The sequence below is a fragment of the Monodelphis domestica genome, chromosome 5, assembly GCF_027887165.1.
Source record: "Monodelphis domestica isolate mMonDom1 chromosome 5, mMonDom1.pri, whole genome shotgun sequence".
Lineage (NCBI taxonomy): Eukaryota > Metazoa > Chordata > Mammalia > Didelphimorphia > Didelphidae > Monodelphis > Monodelphis domestica.
This window is the reverse complement of record NC_077231.1, coordinates 302,607,680-302,634,107: the sequence shown is the minus strand read 5'-3', so window position 1 is coordinate 302,634,107 and position 26,428 is coordinate 302,607,680. Positions and strand designations below refer to the sequence as shown.

Here is a 26,428-nt window from a genome sequence, read left to right as displayed (position 1 = left end):
CTACTTAAAACAATCTTTTGATGATTACAATGATTTTCTAAAAGAAAGAAGGACATATTAGTTCTTAATCCTAATTCTCTTTGCACACTTTTGGGAAATAATGGGGGAAATTTTGTTCATTTGTAGATGGATTTGAAATGCCCAAAGGTCAACAAAGTTGCCAAGCAATCTTTACAAGTTACCTGTTCTTCCCTTTTTGTGGGACCTTTCCAACCCACTCATTTTAGAATAAAGATATTAGGGGAGGAAAATGCTAACAAAGTTGAGAATCAGGTAAGTAACTATAATATTCTAAGTGGACAACACCTGTTATTCACAACATTAATTTCAGTAAGATAACAATAAATCACATAGATTATGGATAAAGCAAAAAAGAAGGGAGAAAAAATTTCTTACTGCAGGGAATTCTGTATTTTGCCAATCAAAATCATGACATAAAACATTAATTTACATGAACACTTTTGCATAGCAAACAACATAAAGATGACTCCTGTTCATTGCTGAATACAATAGCTTTTCTGTGTATAACCATCAGAACAGGTAACACCTATTTCAACTTTTAATGAATTTCTAAAGTACAAGGAGGAGGAGAAATATCTAGATCACTAATCTTCCAAAAGAAAATTGGGGCTTTTTTGAGAAAGGGCCAAGGATGATGGAGGGCTTCAAAATAATGCCCTTTGAGCTTTGAAGGAGGGAGTTGGAAATGTTTAGCCAGAAGCAGAAAAAAAGACTTTCAGGACATTTGATGGTTGTATTCTTGTACTTGAAGGTCTGTCTTGTGGAAGAAACCTTAAAATTTTATTTTATTTCTATTTTTTAGGCTTGGTTCCAAAAGGCAGAGAAAAAACCAATGGGTAAATGTTTCTAAGAGGCAGACTGAGGCTCAATGTTTGGAAAAAATTCACAAGAGCAGAACAGATTGTCTCAGGAGGTAGGGGTCTTCAAGAAAAAAAAAACTGGTTGATTAGAATTTTCTCTGAGGCATTCTGGTTCAAAACTGGGTTCCATTGGATGGGCTCAATGGGCTGTTTCATCTCAGACATTCTGTGAAGTTAACATCCTAATTCACTTTTATAAATCCATTCTTATAGATAAAATATGAATGGTTCATTCTAGTGAGCAGAGTAGGAAAACCTTCAAAACAGAAGATTAAAGATAGAAATGTTTCCAAATCATATATTGTTTCACAGCACTCTATCTGCATTTTAAAAATGGAAATGCATGACTAGGTACAAAACAATTTAAATGAATGGAGATGTAAGTTTTCTCTTTTCCTTCCATTTCCTGTAGCTCTTATTTTCTATAGTTCTATGAATCACCCTCAATTTATATGCATATAGGAAAATCAAAATATGAAATAACATAAAAACAGATGTGGCAAATCATGAATAATAAGAGTTAGTATGAGTTTAGTGCTTTGAGATTTACAATAAACTTCATGAATATCATCCCATTTGATCATCACGATATACCTTTAACGTGGGTCCTATTATTATTCCCTTTTTATAGGTGAGGAAACTGAGGCTGACAGGTTGTTATTTTCCTAGGATGATTGAATGAAATATCCTGTTCAGGATTCAAATTCAGATCTTCTTGATCATAAGTTTCTTGCTTTATCCACTAAGCTACTTTGTTCCCATGAATGAGAATCTTTTACTATTTTATGTCTAGACTTCATATGAGAAATAGTATGATAGAAGGGTCTTAACTAAGAATTGGGACACTTGAGATCTTTTTTGCTACTAAATGAATGGATGACAATATGCAAGGATATCGCTTCATATGCTGGAGGCTAGACTGTATCCCATAGTGTTATTCTGTTACTAATACAGTGGTTAATCAGTTATTTAATCTAATGGTATTTTACCTAATTTTCATTTTACCAAAGGTGGCAAACACAATTAGAAATGTCTACAACTCACTAACAAAGTATATTTTTTCTGAAAATCAAAAAGGAAAAGAATATAGACTAATGTTTATTAGCAAAATGGAAAGACTACTGGCTTTTAACTCAACTAAGTGGTACCAACGTTTTCTGTTTCACCTACCTCAAGGGTTCTGTACATTGGGTCAACAGATTTCCAGTGGGCTCATTCACAGATTTCTAGGAATCTTGAACTTTGATGGGAAATATTGAATATTTATTTTCACCTAATTGGTTTCTGTTATAATCCTATTTTATTTAATGCTTTGAAAAATATTATTTCAAGAAGGATCCTAGACTTCACTAGGCATCAAATGGGGTCCATGACACAAAAAATTGGAGAGCCCCTCATCATTTGAATTTTGTGGCCCAGTAATGATACCTGTGCTTATATGATTGTGGTCCACATGTATTCTTCAGCTGTTTTCTTCATTCTTCATCACTTTATACACATCTTCCCGTGATTCTCTGCATTTTTCCCATGAATTTTCCCCAACTGCCTATTCATTTGAAAATGCACAGAAGTGGTTTTGCCAGTGTACACTCAAGGATTATAATTGTCACTTTTACCTTTCACAAAATCATTACTCCTTTCGTTTGACCTCCAACAGGTGATACTGTACTTTCTGGGCTTCTTTATCTACACAGATGAAAGCTGCATGTTGAACTTGGACAAACAAGTTGATTTAAATTTCCCTAATGGGCAAAGCTAGGAGATGGGCACACACAAACAAAATAAAGAAACCATTCTCCTCTATGGAACTTCCATTCTTTAAGGAGGTGAGGCTCAGCAGTTACAGACAGGAATAAATAAAAAAGCTACTAAATGAATAGAAGGCATTTTGAAGAAAGCAGAATGGCTTCTGGCTTGTATGTGGGGGGCGGTATAAGGAGGAGGGTCTTGAATGTTCTCAAAATCAACATAACAATAGCCACATGGCAATGCATTCCTAACAAATAAACATTTTTTCATTGTGTTTTAACCCAGGAAGCCTGATTAGCATGAAATTTAATTAGCACTAATCAGGTTGAGGTGAGGAGAGCATGCAATTTCCTATTGAATGTCTTTGAATTTTTTCAAACTAATTACAATCACTATTATAAAATGAGTTAGATCACTTAACATACATTGTTTTTTAAATCTATCAAGGTTGTAAGAGTTATTGTTTATGGTAATCGTGTCATACTTCCATTAAGGGGTGTTCTGAAAATTCAATATCCTATGTAACTTCAAGCCTGCAATGAAAACTACCACCACCACCACCACCACCACCACCACCACCACCACCACCACCACCACCACTACTACTACTACTACTACTACTACTACTATTACTACTACTACTACTACTACTACTACTACTACTACTACTACTACTACTACTACTACTATTACTACTACTACTACCAAAGATGGCCAGAGAGTTTTATATGAGACTTCAGATTTACAAAGTGGATATGTGGAGTTAGGAAGAGCTTGATATGAATTTCACCTCTGATATATAGAGTCTGCATGACCTAGGCAACTCACTTAAATTATCAGTGTTCCCAGGCAACTCCAAAATAATACAGGGTGACCTGAAAGTGTTGGTATAGACTGTAACCTTTATTAACTTTAGAAAAGTACCAAAACTTTTGGGATATGCTACATTTCCCAAGCTCCTATGGGTTTATGGAAATATGGAAAGTGGGTTTCCATATTTAAGATTTCTTCACAACAGGAAAATCATAGGAACAGACCAAAAATCCTGCTTTTGAAAAATGATTTCTATTTGATCCAGTGAGGTATCATAAGTGTTATCATCCTTCTTTTACAGATAGGGAAACTGAGGTTCAAAGGTTAATTTTGCTGAAAATTGCTGAACCTTGCCTTCTTTCCCTACTTACTTGTCCAGTTCACTTGTGAAAAAAATAAGCCTAGCAATTGCCTGCAGAGACATCCCTATGCACTCTACTCCATCTCTTCTTTCTCTCTCTGTACTACATCGCCACTTCTCTGAACATACATAGTTTAAAGTTGTTCCCCTCTACCACTTCGGCAGCAACTGAACATTTTCTCTGTATGTTCCTGTTTTGGTTCTTGGAAGAGAATACTTACATTACAAACATATGCTATTGCTTTGTTTTTCTTGCTGCTCAAATGCAGTTGGAATTTAAGATTGCTTTTTCAAAGCTACATGGACAATCCACTCTTCCATAATAACCTATTAACCTAATTTACATAGTTGGTCACTGCCTGGTATGTGAGAGGGGGCAGAAGTGCTCCTCACAGCTGCCATATTGTGTGTGCCACTGATCCAGATGCCAATGCCATTTATGACTCAATGCCTGTTTTTCTCTCTGTTCCCTCTCAGAGATTATGATGCTGTTCCCAAGGTCAGGCACCAACGTACATTCCTGAAGTGTAAAGAATAAACCTTCTACGGTGATTGGTGATTTTGCTGCTCAGACTGTCATCAGTTTTATAGGATCTCTTTCTTAAAAGGTTCTGACAATTTCCATTCCCAGGTACTTCCATCATATTAGCAGAGGTGAAAGTTCACCAGTAGTCAAATATTTCTGTGCGAGGCTGGCAGGATTCTATAAAAGAGATCTCACTCTTGACAAATGGATAGGACATTATGCTTGGCATCTCCTTTCATGTCAGACTTGGTATAGCTCATTTAGGGCAACACAAGATGCCCTGCCACCAAGGGAAGGATCTAATTTCTTATAGAGGTAAAAAAAAAAACCCACAGCCCTGCCAAAGACTGAACAAATTCTATTTTGTCAGAAAAAAATGAAAAGAATAAATAGAAGGAGATTTTTCCAGAAAAGAGTTAAGAAAGCTAAGGAGGGGGTGCAGTTTAGAGCTAGAAAAGACCATCGAGGTCATCTAGTCCAATAACCTCATTTTAGAGAAGAGAAAATTAAGGACAGGAGAGGTTTACATGAAATACCCAAAGCCACAAAATATGTTAAATTCTGAATGGAACTTGGAGGTTATCTAGTCCCATCCCCTAAGCCTTAGAGAGGTTAGATAGACTGTCTACTCAGTATTCAAGTCTCTTAGGCAATAAAAATGAAGTGCTTATTAAGATCTAGACATTGTGCTAAGAACTGGGGTACTGTGCTAATAGTCAATTGTGTGGTATGGCAGCCTAACAAAACAAATGCCATCATACATTATATCAATTACACTTTGGGGTCCAGAATGGTGGAAGCGATAGTCCTTTTGTAATTTTACCTTCTCAGCTCATTTCCTCTTTTTTTTAAACTTTTAATTCTGATTTTTCCAAATTGCATTTTGATAAAATTTTCAATATTTGTTTTCATTTTGAGACTTTCTGTAATCTGTTTTTTTCCCTCTCTCTTATCCCTACACCCTTCCAAGAAGGCAGGTAATATGATATAAGCTGTACGTATATCATCGTATAATACATATTTCCCTCTTTGTCATGTTGTGAAACTAGACACATATTGCTTATACAATAGAAAAATTCATGGAAGAAATAAAGGAAAGAATGGTACGTTCCAATCCACATTTGGACTACATCTGCCCCTTTGATGGTGGTGGACATCCTTTTTCATCATGAGTCTCTTGGAGTTGTCATAGATCCTTGCCTTGTTGATAATAGTTAAATCATTCACATTTGATCATCATATATTATTATTATTAGTCTATAAAATATTGTCCTACTTCTGTTTAGTTCATTTTGCATTGCCTTTCTTGAGAATTATGTTCAGTGAGGGTATAACATTTAAGCCAGAAATGCAACCATAATGCTACACATGATCATTAGTTTATGGAAAAAGATGTTTAACCAAGATAAGACTTAAGAAAAGTTTTGGTAAGAATCTGGTTAGCTATTTTCATTTATTAAGCACCTACTGTATGCAAGGCACCATTCAGTCTCACAACTGACTATTCACAAAGGACTTTCTTCATGCTTTCTTTCATTTCTGATGCCATCACATTATAGACACTGCATACAGTTGCTTCATTTACCTATAAATATGTCATATGACAAGTGGATGTTGAAAGAGAAAAAGCATTTCAAAAATATGTGGGTTTTCAAAGAAAATGAAGGGTCTGTTCATTTTGTCATGGAAGGAATGTCCCAGGGTGGGGGCTTCTGAACTAAGACAGCAACCCTGACTGGGACTTCAAGGCTTCTGAGGGAATTGCCTGGGACACCTACAGGTTAAGTGACTTGCCTGAGTTCACCCAGATAATAAGCAGGAAATCTGGAAATTAAATCCAGTTCCACTAACTCCAAGTCCAGGTGTTGATAACTGGTTCCTGGTTTTAAAAAAGCAAATCCTTCAGGTGCTCCTAGGACATTTTAACAGGGGACTCTTGGGAATGCAACATATTCTTGGGGATTCTCTTTCGCTTGTAAAACCCAAAGAATGAGTCTCTAAGGGTGGAATTTCAGGCACTTAAAGGAAGGGAAAAATCTCTAAGGGTCTATTATATCCCATGTGGGCAGTTACCTCAAAGAGATCTCCTCACCCCCATACATACATACATACATACCAGCGTGGACTTTATTTCAAATAAGTGTCTATTTGGAAAAAAAATTAAATAATTTTATTAAAATCTCTTTATGACATATGTAGCCTACTCAATACACTGGAGAGTGGGAGGGCCAATCACAAGAAACAGAAGCATTGAATTTCCATGTGTTGGAGGATGTGGAATTTCCAAACCAACTTTGGAAAACTGAGTTTTTTACATTCACTCCTAAAATATAAACACTCGGAATTAGTGTTTCTTCTGCTTATATGGTCAATGAACCACAAAATTGTTCTAAGTTGTGGCTTTTATGAATTCACACAACCTAGAGGATATGTGGTAAATTCTTTCCTCCACTACTTTCTTCTTTTTTCATATATTAGACCATACTCAAAACAATATTCTGGATTCTCACAAAACTTAGAACTATTAACCAGATACCTCTTCCTCTTTGTACTTATTTCTCTGTGTTTTTTCCTCCCTTGCTTCTCCTCCTTCTTGACTTACTCCTAAAGACTATACTAGTTATATATATATTAATTAAAGGAATTATACCTTTAATAAAGGATTTAATGGGATTATCAGTATTGAATATGCACCTCTATTTTTTAAATCTTCACAGGTACCAAGGAAAACACAGAGGATTTAGTGGGAATACTCCTGATTTCAAATTCTATCATAATTATGTTCTTGCTGGGTGACCATGAGAACTTGATTTAACTTCTCAGAACCTCAATTTCCTTTTTGTACAATGATACTAAAATTCAAATAACCAAATTTAACTGATTATCAGGAAGAAAGTACTTTCCAAACCTCATAGTGTTGTATAAATGTGAGCTAATATTCACTAATAGTGAATATTTTTATAATATATCAATATTTCAAAATTAATCATACATTGAAAGATTTTATTGGAGATGCGTATGTAGACTATAAGAGAGAACATAATCTCAGTCTCAGTTCTTATACATACCTATTAGAATGTATCTACTATAGAAGAAACTACAATATTTACATGTTTATCTTTTCATTGAAAAGTATGAAAAAAGGAGGAAGCCTCAGGTTTGGGTCCTGCATCGGAACCATACTCTCTGTGTGACTCTAGGTCAGTGACAGTGAATCTTTTAGAGGGGCCTGTCATATTAGAAATGATCTCAGGTGAGAGGGAATGGAAGAACCCAGCCTCATTTCCCTCTGGCTTTCTAGTAATGAATTCTGTGCTGGGGCAAAGATGCACATGCCCATAGAGAGGGCTCTGAGTGCAGCCTCTGGCATGCATGCCATATGTTTGCCACCACAGTCCTAGATAAATCACCTAAACTCTCAGTGCCCCAGGCAACTCTCTGAGACTAGAAAGGGCAGAGAAGGGGTCAACCTGGAATCATGGATGAAATTTCCTCCTTTGGGAGTTTACTGTGTCAACAAAACCACAGGACTACCTAGTGCCTTTATTTTATCTTTTCTACCACATTTTACAACATAGGAAAATAAGATATATGAATTTGCTGAATGAAAAAAAATTGGGTTAAAATACACCCCCAGCTTTTGGCATAGCGGATAATTCATTAGATTTGGGCTATGAAAGACACATGTTTTAATTCTACATTGGATTCTTGTTATACAGATCAGGTGACCCTGGTCAAGTCACCTAAACTCTGTTTGTTTCCTATTCTTTAAAGGCGAGGTATGAATGCATTAAATGAGAGATCAAATGGGACCTTGAAGCAATAAATTAACATTAGGTCTTAGCTATTAATTTAGTTGATATCTGTCACAACTCTCCTTGGCAAACAGCGGGGCCCAATTTGGGTCAATCAAGAAAATGTGAAGTTGTAACAAAACTAAAAACCCTCTAAAGCTTTAGAAATAAATTGCAACCCTCCAGGCTGCTATCCGAGATTCAGTCTTTATCAACATAGATCTATTCATGTCACTCCTATTCTAATGTTAGCACCTGCCAGAGAAGAAATCTTCAGTTACTGATAGCATGCAAATCCTATCTAGATTAGATCCTCAATGTGTGTGTGTGTGTGTGTGTGTGTGTAATGAAACTCACTGATGTCTTTTTAAAATTTCATTATCATTTCAAGAAATACCTTTATGGCCATTTCCACCTTTAAATCAAACCCTCCCTTCTACTACTGAAAAATACTTGAACAAAAACAGCCAGTCTATGTGACTAGATCTGGCCATGCATGCTAATAACAATAGCTAGCATTTAAATAGTGCTTCATGGCTTACAAAGGGCTTTACAAACCATTACTGCGGGGATGTGAGGTGGAACAGATAGAGCACCAGGCCTACAGTTCGGAGGATCTGGATTCAAATCCAGCCTCAGACACATCCTAACTGCATGATCCTAGGCAAGTCACTTAACACTGTTTGCCTAGCCTTTGCCCTTCTGTCTTAGAATTATTACTAGGACAGAAAATAAGTGTTTTATATATCTATATATAATACACATATACATATACATAATATGGGATATCCTATTTGATCATCACAGTAACCCTGGTTGGTTAAGTGCTATGGATAGCCTCATTTAATATATGAGGAAACTGAAGCAGGGAGATGTTAAGTGACTTGTTCAAGGTCACTATGAGGCTGAATTTAAACTCAAGTCTTTCTGACTTCAGGTTCTCTGGGTCATGGCTGTCTCATGTATATAACATTCTGCATTAATAGTTATCTCTGCCAACAGGGAGAGGTAAATTTCATTGTCTTCATGCCAGGATCATTATACTTTTTTTTTTTTTAATTATTGAGACTTTGACTTTCTCTTAGTAACTTCTCCATTTGCTTTGGAGTAGAAACTGCCTATGATGTCCTAAGTTTATTTCACTTTTGTATCATGATATTCATAGAAACCTTCCAGTGCTTTTTAGATCCTGAGATTTCAAAGTCAGCACAGAGAAAGGAAAATGGGCAGAACAAATTCCCACTATACAATAGTGACCTGGTTAGAATATATATCGGCTGTGGTGTGCCAGGCTATTAGACACAGAGAGAATTTGGGAGCTAGAAGGGGCTTTAAATCTCATTTAGTCCAAGCCTCTATTTTTATAGATGAGGAAACATCAACCCCAGAGAGATTAAGAGACTTTCCTGAGGCCACTTTGCTAGTTAAAAGCAGAGCTGAGGCTTGACTAACCTTGGATGTTTACATCTAAGACCAGAGTTCTTGCCTCTAACAGTATAATGCTAATGGATCAACTGACAATCTGAGCTCTGCTTCTAGGAATCATCAACTTTGTAAAAATCCCCCCATATAAAATATAGACATCCAAAACACAAAAGAATAGTCATAGCTTATTAACACTAATTAATGACTTGAATTAGAGGTAGAAGAACTATGCTTGAACCCTGTAATCAACTGGAAAAACTAGAGATGGGACATAAAACTAATCCAATGCCTCTATGTTAAAGAGGGTGATTTGGTTTTGATCACAGAACCAATCACACTAATTTCCTGGAAAAACAAAAGCAAAAACAAACAAACAAAAACTAGAGAAACCAAATCTAAATAAAGTTTCAGAAGCTGGTTGATCAGTACAGAAAGATGCCCAGTGTTTTTCTATACCCACAAAAAAGAGGTGTGTGTGGGGGGGCACCACAGAGGGATTCCATAGTAATGGATTGCTGCAACATCTTGGACTAGGGTAGAATTGTATTCAAATTCTGCCTCTGAAATCCCTAGCTATCTGGCCAAGAAAAATTCAGTCAACCTTTCAGTGCCTCCAAGCATCTCTCTAATGATACAGGTAACAGGCGAGTTGTTGATAAAAATCAATCAATAAACATTTACTAAGCATCTATAAGCTAGCAGTCACTGTTCCAGGGAGGTGAAAATACAAAGACAAACATGGAAGTGGTCCCTGCCCTTAAGGAGATAACATTTTATTGGTGGAACCAACATATACACAGGCTTGAAGATGCAACAGAAACACAGAATGATGATGGGGTTGGAGAGGAAAAGCAATTTTGAATCATTCAGCTAGAATCATACTAGGGATAGAAGGAAATCAGGAAAAATAATACAAAAGGAAGTGCTTGAGATGTGCCTGAAAGGATAGGAGACGGTCTAAATGGAGGAGGTGAGATAAAGGAAGTGCATCAAAAAAAAAATCCTTTTAACATTTTTAACCATTTTAAAAGACTCCTCAGGGCCAACTTATAACCAGTGGCTATTACGTCTATGGGAGAGAATTATATGTAAGCACTATAGAATAAAATAAATCAACCTATTCTGAGGGCTTCCCATGAAGTCCTTAAAGGTTGAATCCACTAGAAATACTGACTTTGGGATCAGAAGACATCAGTTCAAATCTCAGCTCAGGAATGCTGACGTATGTAGATATAGATCTTATATATAAGCTATCGATCTTAACTTCTCTGAGTTTCAACCTCCCACATATAGGCAAAGTGGTAATGTAACTTGTTAGTAACGTTGCTATCCCAGCTTTGCCATTAACTTGATGTGTGGTCTCAAGCAAATCCCTCCATTTCTATGGGTCTAGATTTCTTCATCTGTGACAAGAGGAGGAAAAGATAGCTTGCTGTGGGGAACAGGATGAGCCTGCCTAAGAGCAGAGAAGACTTGAGTTCAAATGGCACCGCTGATAAATATGGTCTTGATAATACTGGACAAGATAGTTACTCCTCAGTAATAATCACAGATGCACCCCCAAATCTCTGCCCTTAAAAAATCAGTAAGATTCCAAAGGGAAAACAATTCTGATTTTTACTCTTGTAAATCTGAAATATTTAACAGAAACATGTGTCAATGATAGCCATAACACAGAGGTTTGGGATTAGACATTGATGCAGTTTTTCATAAGTCAGTTTAGAATTCAGTAAAATGAAGCATAACTGAATAGATTCACAATGACTATTATTTTAAAACATGGAATATACCACCTAGTAAGGAGAGAGTCTAACCTAAAAGAAAATAAAGGTCATCTCTGTCGGAGATCTCCATGCTGATATGCGATTAAAAGGCAGTTCAATATAACAAATGAAGAAAATCTATAGGGTAGATCTTTAAAAAAAAAACAACTAGGAAATTAACACACCATCCCAGCCATTCTTCAACATGTTCCAAGTCCTATTTTCAGATTGTATTTTGGAGAGGAAACATGCTAATGAGAAGACCCAGTTTACCATAATATAATTGGAAAATGCATGTCACCATTAAAATATTTAGAAATGTAGTCGAATCATAACCTTTTATGCAAACTACATGGAGGAGCCCTGGAAGTTGGTGGCGTGCCTGGAGGCACACGGACTCTAATTCAAGCCATAAGTGCAATTAAAATGGAAAGAAAATCATTAAAGCACATCTCGGTGTGGTTTTCTGTGTGTATCTGTTGGCATCTGCTGACATATGCAAAAAAGGTATCTGAATGTGCCTAGGATTTAATTTGCCATCAATTTTCATTCCTGTTTGAAAGAATCACTGGTTGACAAATACCAACCCAATTTCCATAACTCCAGTGAGCCATCCCTGAGGGTAAAATAATCATCACTAAATACTGAGATCTACTGGGGAAGTAAAGTTTTTGTTTTTTTTTTAATCTGATTTTTCATGAAGAGTTCTCATTTATAAAGAGTTATACAGCAGCTTAATTACAAGTGATAACAGAACTCAGGCTGGAGAAAATTCTCACCATGATCAAAAATTTATATGGGGTCTCATTATCAGGCAAAGTGGTGCAAGTATGTTTAATGAGCTAGTTTCTACTAGTCAGCAAGCAGTTAATTGTTTAACCTTTGAATTTACTGGTGGCACTCAGCTAGTTACCATATCATGATTCTTGATGCATTGTAGACCAATAAAGGAGAATCCATTTATTTCTTTCAAATAGGGGCAATTAATATTCCTTCTAATCTGAAAACATGATATTGCCTCTAAACAGGGAAGGAATTTGGTAACATTTGGAGGGAGAAAGGGAAGCCCCCTCCTACCTCCAGAAACAGGTATGATTTGTGTGTGTGTGTGCATACATGCGTGTGTGTGCATACATGCGTGTGTGTGTATGTGTGTGTGTGTGTGTGTGTGTGTGTGTGTGTGTGTGTGTGTGTAGGGGGGCACCTTCCATGAAGCACTATCTGGCACATGGTATTAAGCTTCACAAATGCTGCTTAAATGAAAGTGAACTACCCTGTGGAAGAATGAAGGAGGAATGAGCTCTGGAGGCAGAGGTCCTGGCTTCGTATTCTACCCTCTAATGTTTATTATCTTGATGATCTCAGGCAAGTTAGTTGACTTCTTCTGGCCTCAAGTTCCTCATATAGGACAAGAGAAAATAAGACAAAAGGGTTTTCCTGGTTTACATCTCTGATGATATGAATGTCTTTCACTCAACACCCATAATTCAGTTCTGAAAAAGACCGATTTTAAAATCCTCTAACTTCACATAAGATTTAATGAGTTGTTATTTTACTGAAGGGAGATCTCTTGTACAGCACTTACTTTTTAATTCATTATTTTAATGTGAATATTGCTATTGTTGTTTTTCCTTACAGTTTTAATGATCAGCAAGAACTTTTCTGTTCAGAAATTGGTGTACATATACCTCTGGATTGAGCTATGAACATGAGCAATGCAAATGAGGGCAAGAAGGAGTAAAGGCTAGTTGTCAGTTATAACAGATCTGTGTTTGTCTGGGTAATTACAGTGGTATCCCTAAGAGAAATAGCCTAACAGAAGTATAGATTCCAATCACTCATGCATCAAATTACAAATGCATTCAAAAATGGTGCTCTCTCTCTCTAGAATACACCTTCTGAGGATGCCATGCCCACAAATGTCCATTTTGCCTCTCCTGAAGTACATAGATGCTCCACCCCACCTCCATGCACACAACTTTGTGTATGTAATGTTGAATTCCAAACTAGTTAATGTTCAATAATGATCAGAATGATGTAAGTCTTAAAGTTCAGACAGTGTTATTTTGCTGGTAGAACCATCCCTAAGAACACCCACAGCAGATCAAACTCCTTGAGGTTAAGTTAATCTCTATATCCTAAAGATCTGCTCTACATTATAGGTGCTTAAGACTCATATTACTCAACTGACAGACTTAAAATGGAAAGCATTTCTGATATCATCTAGTTTAATCCTCTCATTTTACAAATCAGGAAAATGAGACCCAGACAACAGAAAGGTTTTTCTAAGCTCAAGAGTTAAGAGGGATTCTAACCCAAATCATCTTATTTACAATCCTGGGCTCTATTTCTGTACTATGCAATCATTAGATTGGCAAAGGTCTTAGCTAATTTCCAATCACATATGCCAACTTATGTATGTGTTGTATCCTTCACTGGAATGTAAGTTCTCTGAAGGCAACAACTTTTTTTCTTTGTATTTCAAGCACTAAGCACCATGCCAGGCCTACAGTAAAAAACCCAATAGATACTTGTAAATTGATTGGCTTCAAACTGTCAGACATTACTCAGTTCTTGAACATGTTCCAAAAAAAGAAAACATGGCAGCAGCCAAGTCTTTACTGATAATACCAAACATTTCAGTCATTAAATTGATGAGTGACTACTGACTCCCAAGTGAGGCATCTGACAAATAGCAGCAGTACTAATGGTGAAGGTGTCTGGGAAGAAGTGATTAAGGTCAATCAAGGAGAATCATAGCAAGGAAGAAAAAGGAAGAAAAAAGCATCCAGGTTCTTTGAAGCTAGTAAAACCTTTACCTAAAATGCTAAAGATCCAGTTCCCCACTGTCTCTATAGTGACAATAATTTGTGAAAAGGACAAGGGAGCCAAGGATCCTTAAACAGTGGATCAGGATCTCAAAGCCTTACCTGGTAGATTTCCAAACTAGTGAAACCCTACCCTTTTCCCCTTTCATTTGGGTTTTCTGAGATAGAGGGGAATTCCTCTAAGTATTGATGTCTCTCTACTCTGTCTCATTCAGGGACTTTGAAAGTCAAGATTGCTTCCATCCTTCCTTCCCATCTTAGCTAATCTCAGAATTTTAGATGAAAGGTAGCGTCTCCTTACAAAAATTCGTGTTCTTAAAAAAAACAAAAAAAAATCCAACTTGAATGTGATACCAGAATACTGTATTTTTTTCCCTTTGGAAGTTTTAATTAGGGACTTCCTACTTCTCTGACCTTGAACAATTAACTCTGGGTCTTTGTTTCTGATCTGCCAAATGAAGATGTTGGTCTTTGATGGTCAATTCTAAATATATGATCCCATGTTTACAATTCTTCAAAGCTCCAAATCTTTGATTCTAAGACTGTGTGGGAGGACATTCCATGTACTAGAGTGTATTTGCCAAAGGTTTGTAAACCTTAAGGTATTATGGAATAGAGAGAGTTATTACTGTTATCATTATTGAATACTGAGAAAGAATATGGTGAATATTTTGACAATGTCTTATCCTTTCTTGATTGAGTATAATTATCCTTATAAATCAGTTGATCCATTGAGGAAATTCTTCATTTGTTTGCCAAGTCTGCTAAGTGTGGAAAGTCACTGAGTGTTGAAATCACATACAAATACATGCATACACACATACCGCACACACAAATATCCATTTAAAACAAAATGCCCAAACCACACAGAGAAGACAGTGTTCTTCCAATGAATGCCTAGTTATCTTGGGCAAGCATCTTAGCTTCCAAATTTAGTTTCCTCATCTATTAAAAACAAACAAACAAACATCATAATGCTTGCTCTACAGAAGTATTGTGAGGATTGAAGGAGTTATTAAACATAAAACACTTTGCAAACCTTAAATTGCTTTTTGACTATTAGATACTGCTATAAGTTGAAGAATAAGCAATGTTGCAATGGGGGTCGTGACTTCATCGTTGGATTTGGTTACAAAACATTTAACGATGCTACACTGAAAAGAAATTTAATCATTTAATAATATTAGGGTTCTTTGAATTAGAATTATTTCAAGTATATCATGGGAAAATACTAGACTGTGAAGCTGGATGCAATTGACTTACTTAAGCCACCAAGTCAGCCATATTAGTCAAGCACTAAACACAACCAACAAGATTGGCCTAGAACAGTCACAGATCTATCCACCTATCAAGGCACAATATCCCCAACATTTGTATTGCTCAGTTAACTTACTGAGACAGGGGCTTCAATAAATGGAATAAATAATTTCAATAAATTTCAGAAGCTTATTTCCTGAGTCATATGTCCTTAAGACCTTCCATTAACTCAAAATAAGCTAATGTTAATAAAAGGTCCAGTCATGGTATATTTCTCTTTACGATGGCTCCTTATTTTGAAGAAACAATCAGGAGATACAAGACATCTAAGACTTAAGTTATAGAACAGCAAGTATTGATTAACAGTAATAGATATCATTTCTTTCCTGGGAGTTTCTGAAAACACCAGTCTATATGAGAAAGACAGAGAGACAGAGACCAAATGAGAGTGATGAGAGCAATAATATTTACTGCACATGTCTAACAGAATTATTAGGAAGATTGAACAAAATAATGCATTTAAAGCAATTTGTAAAACTTAAAAGTGCTCTATAAATATAAACATAGTAGACAAAGGATTGCCTTTGGAGACAGGAAGAAATGAGTGCAAATCCTGCATCTGATATGATTCCTGTTTTTGACAAGTTCTACAAAGTTGACAGTGTTCATTCATGGGTAAAGGGAATTTCCACTCTCAGATTTCCCAACAGGGAAGGCATCACAGAACAGGACCAATAATGAATGAATGAATGACTGGAGACTAGCCAGACAATTGCACAGTAGGATTTCATCACTAATTATTTGTCTTCAAAGCATGAAAATGTTATTATAAAATGACATTGATCAGTGTAACATGATAGGGTATTTTCCTCTTTTGGCAGCTTCGATAAATTTTTCACCTATGCTTTTGCTTAGGAGAATATCATTTTCCATATGGAAGGTGCATTATACTTTAGAGGGATAATGATTTCATTAAATCTTATCACCTTCTCAGTAAGTTAACTTTGAATTTGAGAATGTAAAAGTCACTTCACATTGAGTATATGAAGCTTGTCTGTTCAGTCAAGTTGAACATGCACTCTAGGGGGGATATTCTCTGCTTGATGTATGAGCATGATATTCATTAGCATCCATGGGAATAAGAGTCACGCATCAAGACAAAGAAATAGGGCCTTAGAATTATTTCAGGTACAGCTGTAGCTTTTTTCATGGAAGGGTGCAAATTCACTTCAGTCACCTTCATGGAACACTTGATGAAATCCATGATGAAGAGGAAAATATGGCCTCCATTTGGAATTTCACCCAATTTCTAAGGTTTGATTTATTGGGGAGGGGTATTTTTGCTTTATGTACATAGGGTCAATATGCTCTTAGAAGCTGAAATACAGACTTTCCCCTCTCACTTGTTGATCTGACCAAGAGATTCACAAGATGCATAGCTGTGGTTGGGTCATTGGGGTACTGAGTACTGAGTTTCCTGAGCATGGTGGGAAAAAAGGACCCAACTCTGACTGTGGTACAGAGCTCATTTACAGACTTTAAATTTCCTGTTTTTCCAAAAATCTTCCATTTTCAGATGGACCATACAAACTTCCAAGATATATAGATTGCTAAGTGACAAAGATAAGGCAGTCAGAAAATATAGGGCCAAATTCTATTTTTGTATTTGATTATTATTTGTTTGTATTTCTTTGAATCTCAAGTGTTAAGAACTGTACGTAATACATAAAAAATGCTTAATAGATGCTTATTGAAATGACTTATTAACTCCATTGTGCTAGTGTTCACATTATTCTTAACCAGAAAATACTTCTTTCTGATTTGGGGTTCCAATTTCTATAGACAAGCAGGAGTTCTTTATAATTATGTCTGGACTTTCTTGTATATATATAATTCTTTCAAAAAGATAAGAACAACTTATTCTTACATCATCGTAAGATGGCATAGGAGTCATAATAGCAAAAAAAAAAAAACAAGAATAGCAGAAGTTAGAAGGTCCTCACCTTGGGGTCAGAGAGACCAAAGTCCTATTTCTGACCCATAACATATCAGAAAATCATTTAAGATCTTAATGTTCCAGTCAACACAATTAAGTGTATATGTTACAGAGGACTTTGGTGTAGGAATCACTGAGTGTACTTCCTCATATTGCTGAAATTCCAGGTCCATACCAACTTAGCAAATATGACATCAAAATATTATCATTATTACATCATTAACAAAACTTTCCTATCTATGTCAATGATAGAGAAGGAAGATATTAAAAAATAAATTGACTTTTGTCAATTATTTCAAATTATTTTCTGAACTTTTTTCCATTATTAAAATGTAATACTTTTTAAAAGACACATTGGAATTATGACTTTTGCATTATCTTATCATCTCTGGGAAGGGTACTATCATCAAATAAAAATTATTGAATTTTATAGTGTCTTTTCTGAACCAATGATTTAATCAGTACTACCACTATCACCACCACCAACACCACCATTTATACTACTACGACTATTAGTGCTGCTTCTAATAATAATGATAATTAGCATTTATATAGCATCTACTTTATAAGTAGTAGTATAAAGAAAATGCAGGGACTATTTGAGATTGGACTTTTTATGCTTAGAAACTTACTTGTTGCTTGAACTGAATGAGATATAATAACTAAGCAGAGTAATAATAGCAATTTTTATAATCTTTAAGATTCAAAACATGTTTTACTTGATATTTACAACAACTTTGTGAGGCAGATGCTTTTATTATTACCATTTTGCAGTTAAGGAAATGGATTCAAAGGTTAAATGATTTACCAAAAGTCATGTAGCTAGTAAGAGTCTGAAGTAGGATTTGTACATGGGTCTTCCAAACTCTGAGTGTAGTACACTATCTACTGAATTACTTTGCTGTCTAGGTCAAGGACACATTGGATCCCAAGAGGCAGGAATGATGTAGGAAAGCATTCCAGTAAAAGGAAACAAATTCTGCAAAAGCCCAGACCTGAGTAAGGGAATATTTTCCTTATGAACAATCTGTAACCAATACTGAAAGTGTGCTTGCAAAATGGGCTGGTGACCACTGGAAAAATGGTCACCAAAGGGATATATAGCCAAGGGATTTGCAGAGGTTCGTAAAACAAAGCAATGGGAAAATCAGCAAAAAGTATCCAGGCTTCCTACCCTAGAGCCAATTCAACCATCCTTCCCCAGACCATAGACCTACCCTGGACCTGTGAGCTAAGGCTTCAATTTCCAAGAAATTTCTTTAAAGTAAAGATGAGCAATGTGAAACAGGGGAAACAAGGAGACAGAAAGCACAGAGAGAATCTTTTCATTTAAAATTCAAGAAAAAAATAATTGCAGCCAAGAGCACCTTCTTTGTTGATGGCTATTATATTTCACAGGAGTATAACCAGAAATGAGTTATTGATTTGTATCGGCCCCTGGACACATTCTCTACATATGTACTTGATGAGATAGTTAACAGGGTGTTGTGTGTCTGTTTGTTTTTTCCCCCAAGACAAGGAGAACTGTTTACTGCCCAATGTTCCACTCACATTCTATAGGAAGAAACATCATTGGCAGCAGACAGAGGCTCCACTCAAGTTGCCATGTACAGGTTTTTGTAAGATGCTGTGGAATTCAGCCAACTTCATTAGGATATCAACCCCAATCCCAGCTATTTCCGCTTTAAGAGACAGCCATGGAGTTTTAACAGCAGCCCTGGGCAGCACCAGAAGCAGATTATGAAAATCATTTTGCAGAAGCTAATACAAATATTTAACTTTAGCAAATTCTGCTCCCAAAAAAGTCAAATAATTAAAGAGCAGGATTAAGATCAACTCTGACAATTTCAATATTGGATTTTTCAATCCCAACATTCAGCTTTGGCGTCAGAAAATAGAGGCCCAGTTGACACAGCCAACAAGGCTGATATTCACAAATATTTTAAAGAGATGTAAAAGCCTAACACATAAATATTGATCTAGCTGCAAATCACAGAAATTTCAATCATGGGATGGCTGAGGCTTTGCGATGGGTTGTGTCAGAAATTCCTTGGGGTCAGACTATGTGCCAGGCATGCCCTTCATAGAGGTGCATCCATGCATTTGTGCTGAACACTGATCTGGGACGAGTTGACATTTCAGTGACAACTCTGTGGAAGAGAAGGGGCATAAAGTAATCCAAAGGCAATAACTCAGTGTAAATGAACAGGTTAAATCTGGGGAAGTAAGTCCCATTTAAAAATCAACAGGATGGATAATTTAAATATTTGACAGGACAGAATTCAGTCTCAAGGTAGTTACCTGATCCATATAGAGCTTTCTCAAAAGGAATACTTTGTCCAGAAAAAAAAAAAGTGGAAGTGTAAAATTCTATGTTGTCTGCAAGTGAAAAGTACATTTATTTATTCACACCCATATGTGTTTAAATGTGAACAACATGTTCCCAATCACATTTACACATACACACACAGAGCTAATTACTTTCTTTAGGAAAGGAATCTTTCTTCTATTTCTGGAAGATTAAAATGAGATATGCTGTTTACAACAGCTGTATATACTCATTACCGTAAAACATCTCTTTGGCAGTTCACCCAAGTTTGGGTAGAAGACAAAGGTGAATAGTTTGAAATTAAAAACTAGTTTTTCTTTTTTTTTAATCTATCCTTATTTATCAAACTTACTGGATTTCTTTCCATTCATTCCTTTGGCAGACAGGAAGCTCCTTAAGAGCAAAAACCATTTGTCTTTTGTTTTTTGTGCCCAGTGTCTGATACAACTCCAGGCAAATGTATAAGAAGTTCTTCCTGAATGTCTGTTGACTGAGTCCAAAAAATGGGTGTTAATTGCCTGCTACAAGTAAAGCAATGCCTTGGGCACTTCTTATTTAGAAGGCTAGTACTATTTTTACTACTAGCAACTACTTCGTCTTATATATTTTCTTTGGTTTCCCACAGAATCTCAACCTTGGAAAGGAACTCAGAAGTGATCTAGAATAAATTGTACCTTACCAAGAATTCCCCTTTTTCCATAGTACTGGAAAGAATATTCTCTACTTATTTTTTATCTAGACATTCTAAAGCAATATGTGGCCATGTGGATTTCATCATGCATCTGATTTGATCATTCTTCAGTCGAACTTTTGAGCAGCTCTTCCAAAGACAGCATTATGTTAAGTCAATATGGCCCGTAGTACTGTTAAGTACCTTTCTCTACCAGTAGTAGTTACACAATCATTTTATAAAAAGGGATGTCAAATGTCATTGAGTCCATCTGACTTTGTCCACAAAGGGTATTCATTTGATGTATGTCATATTGTCCATGGTGGTATCTAAACATTTTTCAGTCATACTCTACCACAGGCAATATTTCTTAAAGTGGGTAGATGAATTTTCCTTCTCAAAAGTACTAAAACCCAACTTCATTGAATCTCTAAATTTAAAAGATCATTTTGTTTCTAGTATTCCAGATGTTCTTCTTCTCTCCCACTTATTCCCCATCATGAGAAACAGGACCCTGAGCTCCATTTTGCTCTCCAACCACTAATGAAATTCTTAGACCATATGAGTTTTAGGGCCAGTCAGTTCAAAAATCTCCATCTCTTCTGACATTTAAAGCCCTTTACAACCTGGCTCTCACCTAATATATATATATATATATATATATATATATATATATATATATATATATATATATATATATATATATATATATATATAACCCTATGGCATATTTTGGATTTTAGTCAAGCCAACCCCAAGTTAGTTCTCTTAGATTATGTTTTGTCCTCTCTAGACCTTTGTAAAATCTAGTCCATAACACTCCTACTTCAAAACAGTGGACTATACTAACTCCTTACCTAGATCTAATAGCATTCCTAGGTTCCTACCCACCAAAGTTCAAATGCTAGTACCTTCCTTTGGCTGATTATCTCCAATTTATCCTGTCTGTATCTTGTTGTTTTCATATTATCTCCCCACCCCCCTTAGATTATGAACTCCTTGAAGGAAGGGATAATATGGGTTAAGAATGCACAAATTATTATAATTTGTTAATGAATTAGTAATATCTTTTACATTTATTTGTAACCCTAACACTTGGCACAGAGCTTGGCACATAGTAAGCACTCAAATGCTTGTTTAGCTATCATTAGAGCTCAGATTCCAGCTTCACTAGAAGGTCATTGTTGATGGTCAAAGTTGTAATTGCTCTTTTCCCTTTGAAAAGGAAGGATTACAGGGACTGGAACTGTGATTCCATTGGCATAGGGAATTCCCAAATGATCACTATTTCAGTAAAGGTTACTCCCTTCTCTTCAACTCAAAGTCTTAGTGTTGTTCAGAGCACCAAGATGTTAAATTCCTGCTCAAGGACATGCAACATATGTTAGAAGAAGAATAAGTTCTTCTTGGTTTCTCTGCCTGTTTCCCTCATGCTTCTATTTGCATAGCTTCACGTCTGTATATCTTATACCCTCCTTTCCTCTTCCCCTAGCAGATTTTAAGCTCATTGTAATCAGGGGACCAGTGGATTTTTCTCCTTCTATTCCTAGCACCTAAAACAATACTTTGGTTTTAGCAGGAACTTGTTTAAAGCTGTAATTATCTTTGAAATCACCCTGAAATGAATAGTATTGGGCTCCCAATAAACTAATTGGCCAGCATGAGCATCCATAAGGAATGGCCTAGATATCATTGGATACTTCCTCAAGCATTCCAACAACATGAAGTAGAGAGGGAGGACTCTCCTTCGCATTCTATACAGAAAAAAAAGAGAGAGGATGAGCAGAGACATGATTTGCAGGAGACCTTTTCTCCAGGACCCGGGATTGTGTCTCAATGGCAAGAAAGCTTTGGTGCCTAGACCCCAAAGCCATTGTTCTTTCAATGACACTTCAAAGTAGTCACTGAAGAAAGACTACTTCCTATTATGCAACAAGGTAATTAGAGCATTAATAATGATTAAGAACATACAGCTCCAAACTTGAATATGAAACAACTGCCTGCGATGTATGAAAATCCTCAATTAGCCACATCTGTAGATTCTCCCCTCCCCCAGTGTCCTTTTAAATAGCAACAAATATCTTGAAAAAATGTTACTTTCTGGTAATGAATATTTATGATGCCAGTTCCCACCAACCAGGGTTTCATTTGGGTGTTCTCATTTTACAATCTCCCTCATCATTAGTTGTTGAATAGCAAAGTGACACAAAATGTTGACTCTTTAGCTACTTTTTTGGATGCCTCAGTGGACATCTGGGGCACATCAGCTATGATTTTTGAAACATATTAATTTTAGAGTCAGACACCAAAATATTATAGAAATATATGCATATAAAATACACATACACATCAATGCACATATATACATACCTATATGTATACACGATTGTGTGCATGTGTGTGTGTGTGTATGTGTGTGCATCTAGGCAAGATGATACAGAGGATAGAGCACTAAGCTTGGAGTAAGGAAGACCAGAGTTTGAATCTAACTTAAGAAAATTACTAGCTACATGACCCTGAGCAAGTCAACTAACTTCAATGTGCCTCAATTTCCTCAACTATAAAATGGTGTAATAGCAGCACCTACCTCCCAAAATGTTTGTGAGGGTCAAAGAAGAGAATATTTGTAAAATGCATAGCACAGAGCCTGACTGAGATATAGAAGGCAATTGATACATGTTTGTTTGCCTTTCATAGATACACATACATGTTTAATTATACATATAGGTATATGTGCTCTACATACACATAAGTGTTATTAGATGCATATATGTATATAAACACATATTTATTCTCAGTTGTTGAATAATAGTCACTCAAAATGGAATCTTCCTAGGAGGCAAATGCATGTCTCAACCTCCTTGATACATCACAAGATTAGGAAGAAAGGAAGAGATCATAAAATTTATACTGCATATTACACTGGGCAACAGAATAACTCTAGAGCGACTTCAGGAATGAAATGCCTTTAAATACTCCAATTAGTACTTCCTTAATGTATAAATATGACATGGGATGAGGGCCCAAAACTCTGCTTGAAATTGCTCATCACCACATATGTTGTTTAAAGGTCTTCATTTTTAATAGTACTCTGAAAAAACAAAACATAGACACCCAGGGAATAAAAAATGATTGGCGAATGGTCTAGAGATCAGAAACAGAAACTACTAGTACTCACCAAATGCTCCTTTCTTCAAGGGGCCTTTACTGTTTCTCCCAACTGTTACTGTTTCTCCCTATCTCCACCAGCAAGATTATTTTGTATATACTTTGTATTTATTTCTCTGTGTAATTTAGTTTATATAGACTTCTTGAGGTTAGGCATTGTTTGGATTTGTTCTTTGTATTCATAGCACCTAGCACAGTATAGTAGGTGCTCAATGAGCTCTTGTCGAATGGAATTGACCAGAGAGCCATCATGACCTCCTACTACAAATGAGATGTGTGTACAGTGATCGTAAGGTGGAAGGAGTTTACACTGAGCCACTGATATCAGACACATTAACTGGACAAGCTAGAAAAACCAGGACTCATTTTTTAAAAACTACTCATACCCTACTTTTTATGTCCAAATTTTTTAACCTCTAACCCTTCCACAAGCCTGGGTGTTTGGTGTCAAAATGTTAATATACTCAAGTGTTTTTAGAATCAATACCTTCTTCTATTCCTTCCTTCCTTTCTCTTTCTTTCTCTTTCTTCCTGCCTTCCTTCATCCTGCCCTTCATCTTTCTTCTTTCTTTCTTTCTTTCTTTCTTTCTTTCTTTCTTTCTTTCTTTCTTTCTTTCTTTCTTTCTTTCTTTCTTCCTTCCTTCCTTCCTTCTTTCTTTCTTTCTTTCTTTCTTTCTTTCTTTCTTTCTTTCTTTCTTTCTTTCTTTCCTTCCTTTTTCTCTTTCTTTCTTTCTTTCTTTCTTTCTTTCTTTCTTTCTTTCTTTCTTTCTTTCTTTCTTTCTTTCTTTCTTTCTTTCTTTCTTTCTTTCTTTCTTTCTTTCTTTCTTTCTTTCTTTCTTTCTTTCTTTCTTTCTTTCTTTCTTTCTTTCTTTCTTTTTCCCACTGTTTCCCAATCAGTCCTCACTGTATAAAACCCCACATTCATGCATGTGAGCTCTCTGTTTTAACTTTTTTTAAAAAAGCAGTTCAGTAAAACTATGCTTTTTGGATAGATGCATTTCTACAACTTCTTTCATCATAATTTTGAGAGTATATATGGCATGATTTCTCCTTCCATTTATACTTTTTATTTATTAAATTAAATTTATAATAACCTAATTATGTGTTCACTCTCATTTATCTTCAGGGCACAAGATGAATCTGCTTAATAAAGTTGCTCCTGAATCCCTATTTGTTGACCCTTAGCCTTTCTTAACCTATCTCTTCTTTAAACTCCTTTGCTCCCTGAGGCTGAGTCCTTGAGAAGATGTAAAGCCATCTGGCATAAACCTGACAAGACTTCAACATTCTTTAATGCTACAGTCAAAAAGGTGTTTAAAATTGATTACTAAACAGTCTGAAACAATTTAAAATGCCTTAAATAGCACCTCATTCTCTCTCCCTCTTCAAGCCTGACAACTTGGACAAAAAGAAAAGGAAAGGAAAGAAAAGGAAAACAATAACAGTAAAAAAAAGAGTGATGATGAGTGTCTGAAAGTCAATGATCATGAGCTGAACCAGACTGCTGGGAGCTGGTTGATGAGGATAGCAGAGGAAAAGGGGTGTGGGGGCAGCTAGAATTGAACATCTGGCTTCTAGTTAAAACTAAGGAACCATTTGCTTATATACTGTGGCCAAATGGACAGAGGAAATAGCAATTTATATCTCCATGACAGGAAACTTCTCTCCCTTCCCTACTGAGGATCATTAGTGAAAAGTCAGGAAGGAGTTCAAGGCTAATCACATGTGCCTTTACAAAAGCTCACACAGTTCCACTTACAGACCCAAATATGGCATAAGGGTATGAGGCACCGATCATGTCCCTTCTTCGATCATTGTTTTAGCTGAGAAGTCTTCAATCCTGGATAAAGGACTAGACTTCCATGTTCATAAAGGCAGAAAAGCAAATGAAATATGCCATGTGTTCTTATACAGTTTACTAGACCTTTAAAGCTATTTCCCACAATCCGTGTACATGCTATAAATTATCCTCTGCCTAAAGAGGCAGTTTTCCTTTCAGAAATAAAGGAACTTCAGGCAGCAAGGTCCAGTTCCCTGGTTCCTAAATCAAGAGCTGACCGATAGCTCCCCAATGCAACACTGGAGGTCCTCAGAAAGTATGTGAGCGTGATGCCCTGCTCATAACCCCGGGAAGAATCCATCCACAAACTCAAAGCCAAAATCAAAAGCAGGCTCAAACAGCAAGTTTGGAGGAGCCTCATTTCCCTGCATGGAGCAGACCCACTTGAACACACTGCTATGAGCTTTCCAAAGCACGCAAAGGAGAGTGGAGTTACCCAAAGCCCAGCAGGCAGATTGAGACATCTAACTGATTGCTCTATGAGCCAGATGCCATTTGCTTTTGGAAGTTCTTAACGCAGACAAAAAAGAGACCCAACTCAACAGGCATAACAGAACTGAGCAAGGCCTTGGACGCGCTTCGCAAAATTGCTGATGAAGCCAGAGTATAAACCGAGTAAGCCCGACTGCTACAAGCCAACAATTACAGCTCCCCCCACTCCCCAGAAGACGGTAACATCAGGAAAGCATCAGTCCAACTTGTAGTCATCTCATGACCATGTCATCATAAATGGCAAGCCGCTGATCCAAACACATCTGGCTTACCTTGGCCATCTGTGCCTGGACTCCATTGGCCTTGAGAGATGCTACTGCTTTCTGTGCCGCTGCGGGACTGTCAAAATCTACAAAGCCATAACCTGTGGAGACACAAAAGCCATTGTTAATAGGTGGTCTCAAGCATCCTCAAGCCATACCCTCCCTGGAGTGCATGTGATGACATTCTTCCCTGCTGTGATCTGGGCATTTCTTTGACTGATAGAAGACCAGCTTGGGCTATGGATGCTCTCCAATCAATGGTCCTTACCCAGT

At 36.5% G+C, this 26,428-nt stretch overlaps 1 protein-coding gene across 15 annotated transcripts in view; it reads right to left on the bottom strand.

Moving 5' to 3' along the window:
• RBMS3 (RNA binding motif single stranded interacting protein 3) overlaps window positions 1–26,428 on the bottom strand; it is a 1,500,462-nt gene that overhangs the window by 418,060 nt on the left and 1,055,974 nt on the right. For all 15 annotated transcript variants that reach the window (XM_056800925.1, XM_056800928.1, XM_056800932.1 and 12 more), the window contains one exon: window positions 26,165–26,256. In XM_056800925.1, coding sequence (XP_056656903.1) covers window positions 26,165–26,256 — 92 coding nt within the window. The remainder of the gene's footprint in view (window positions 1–26,164; window positions 26,257–26,428) is intronic.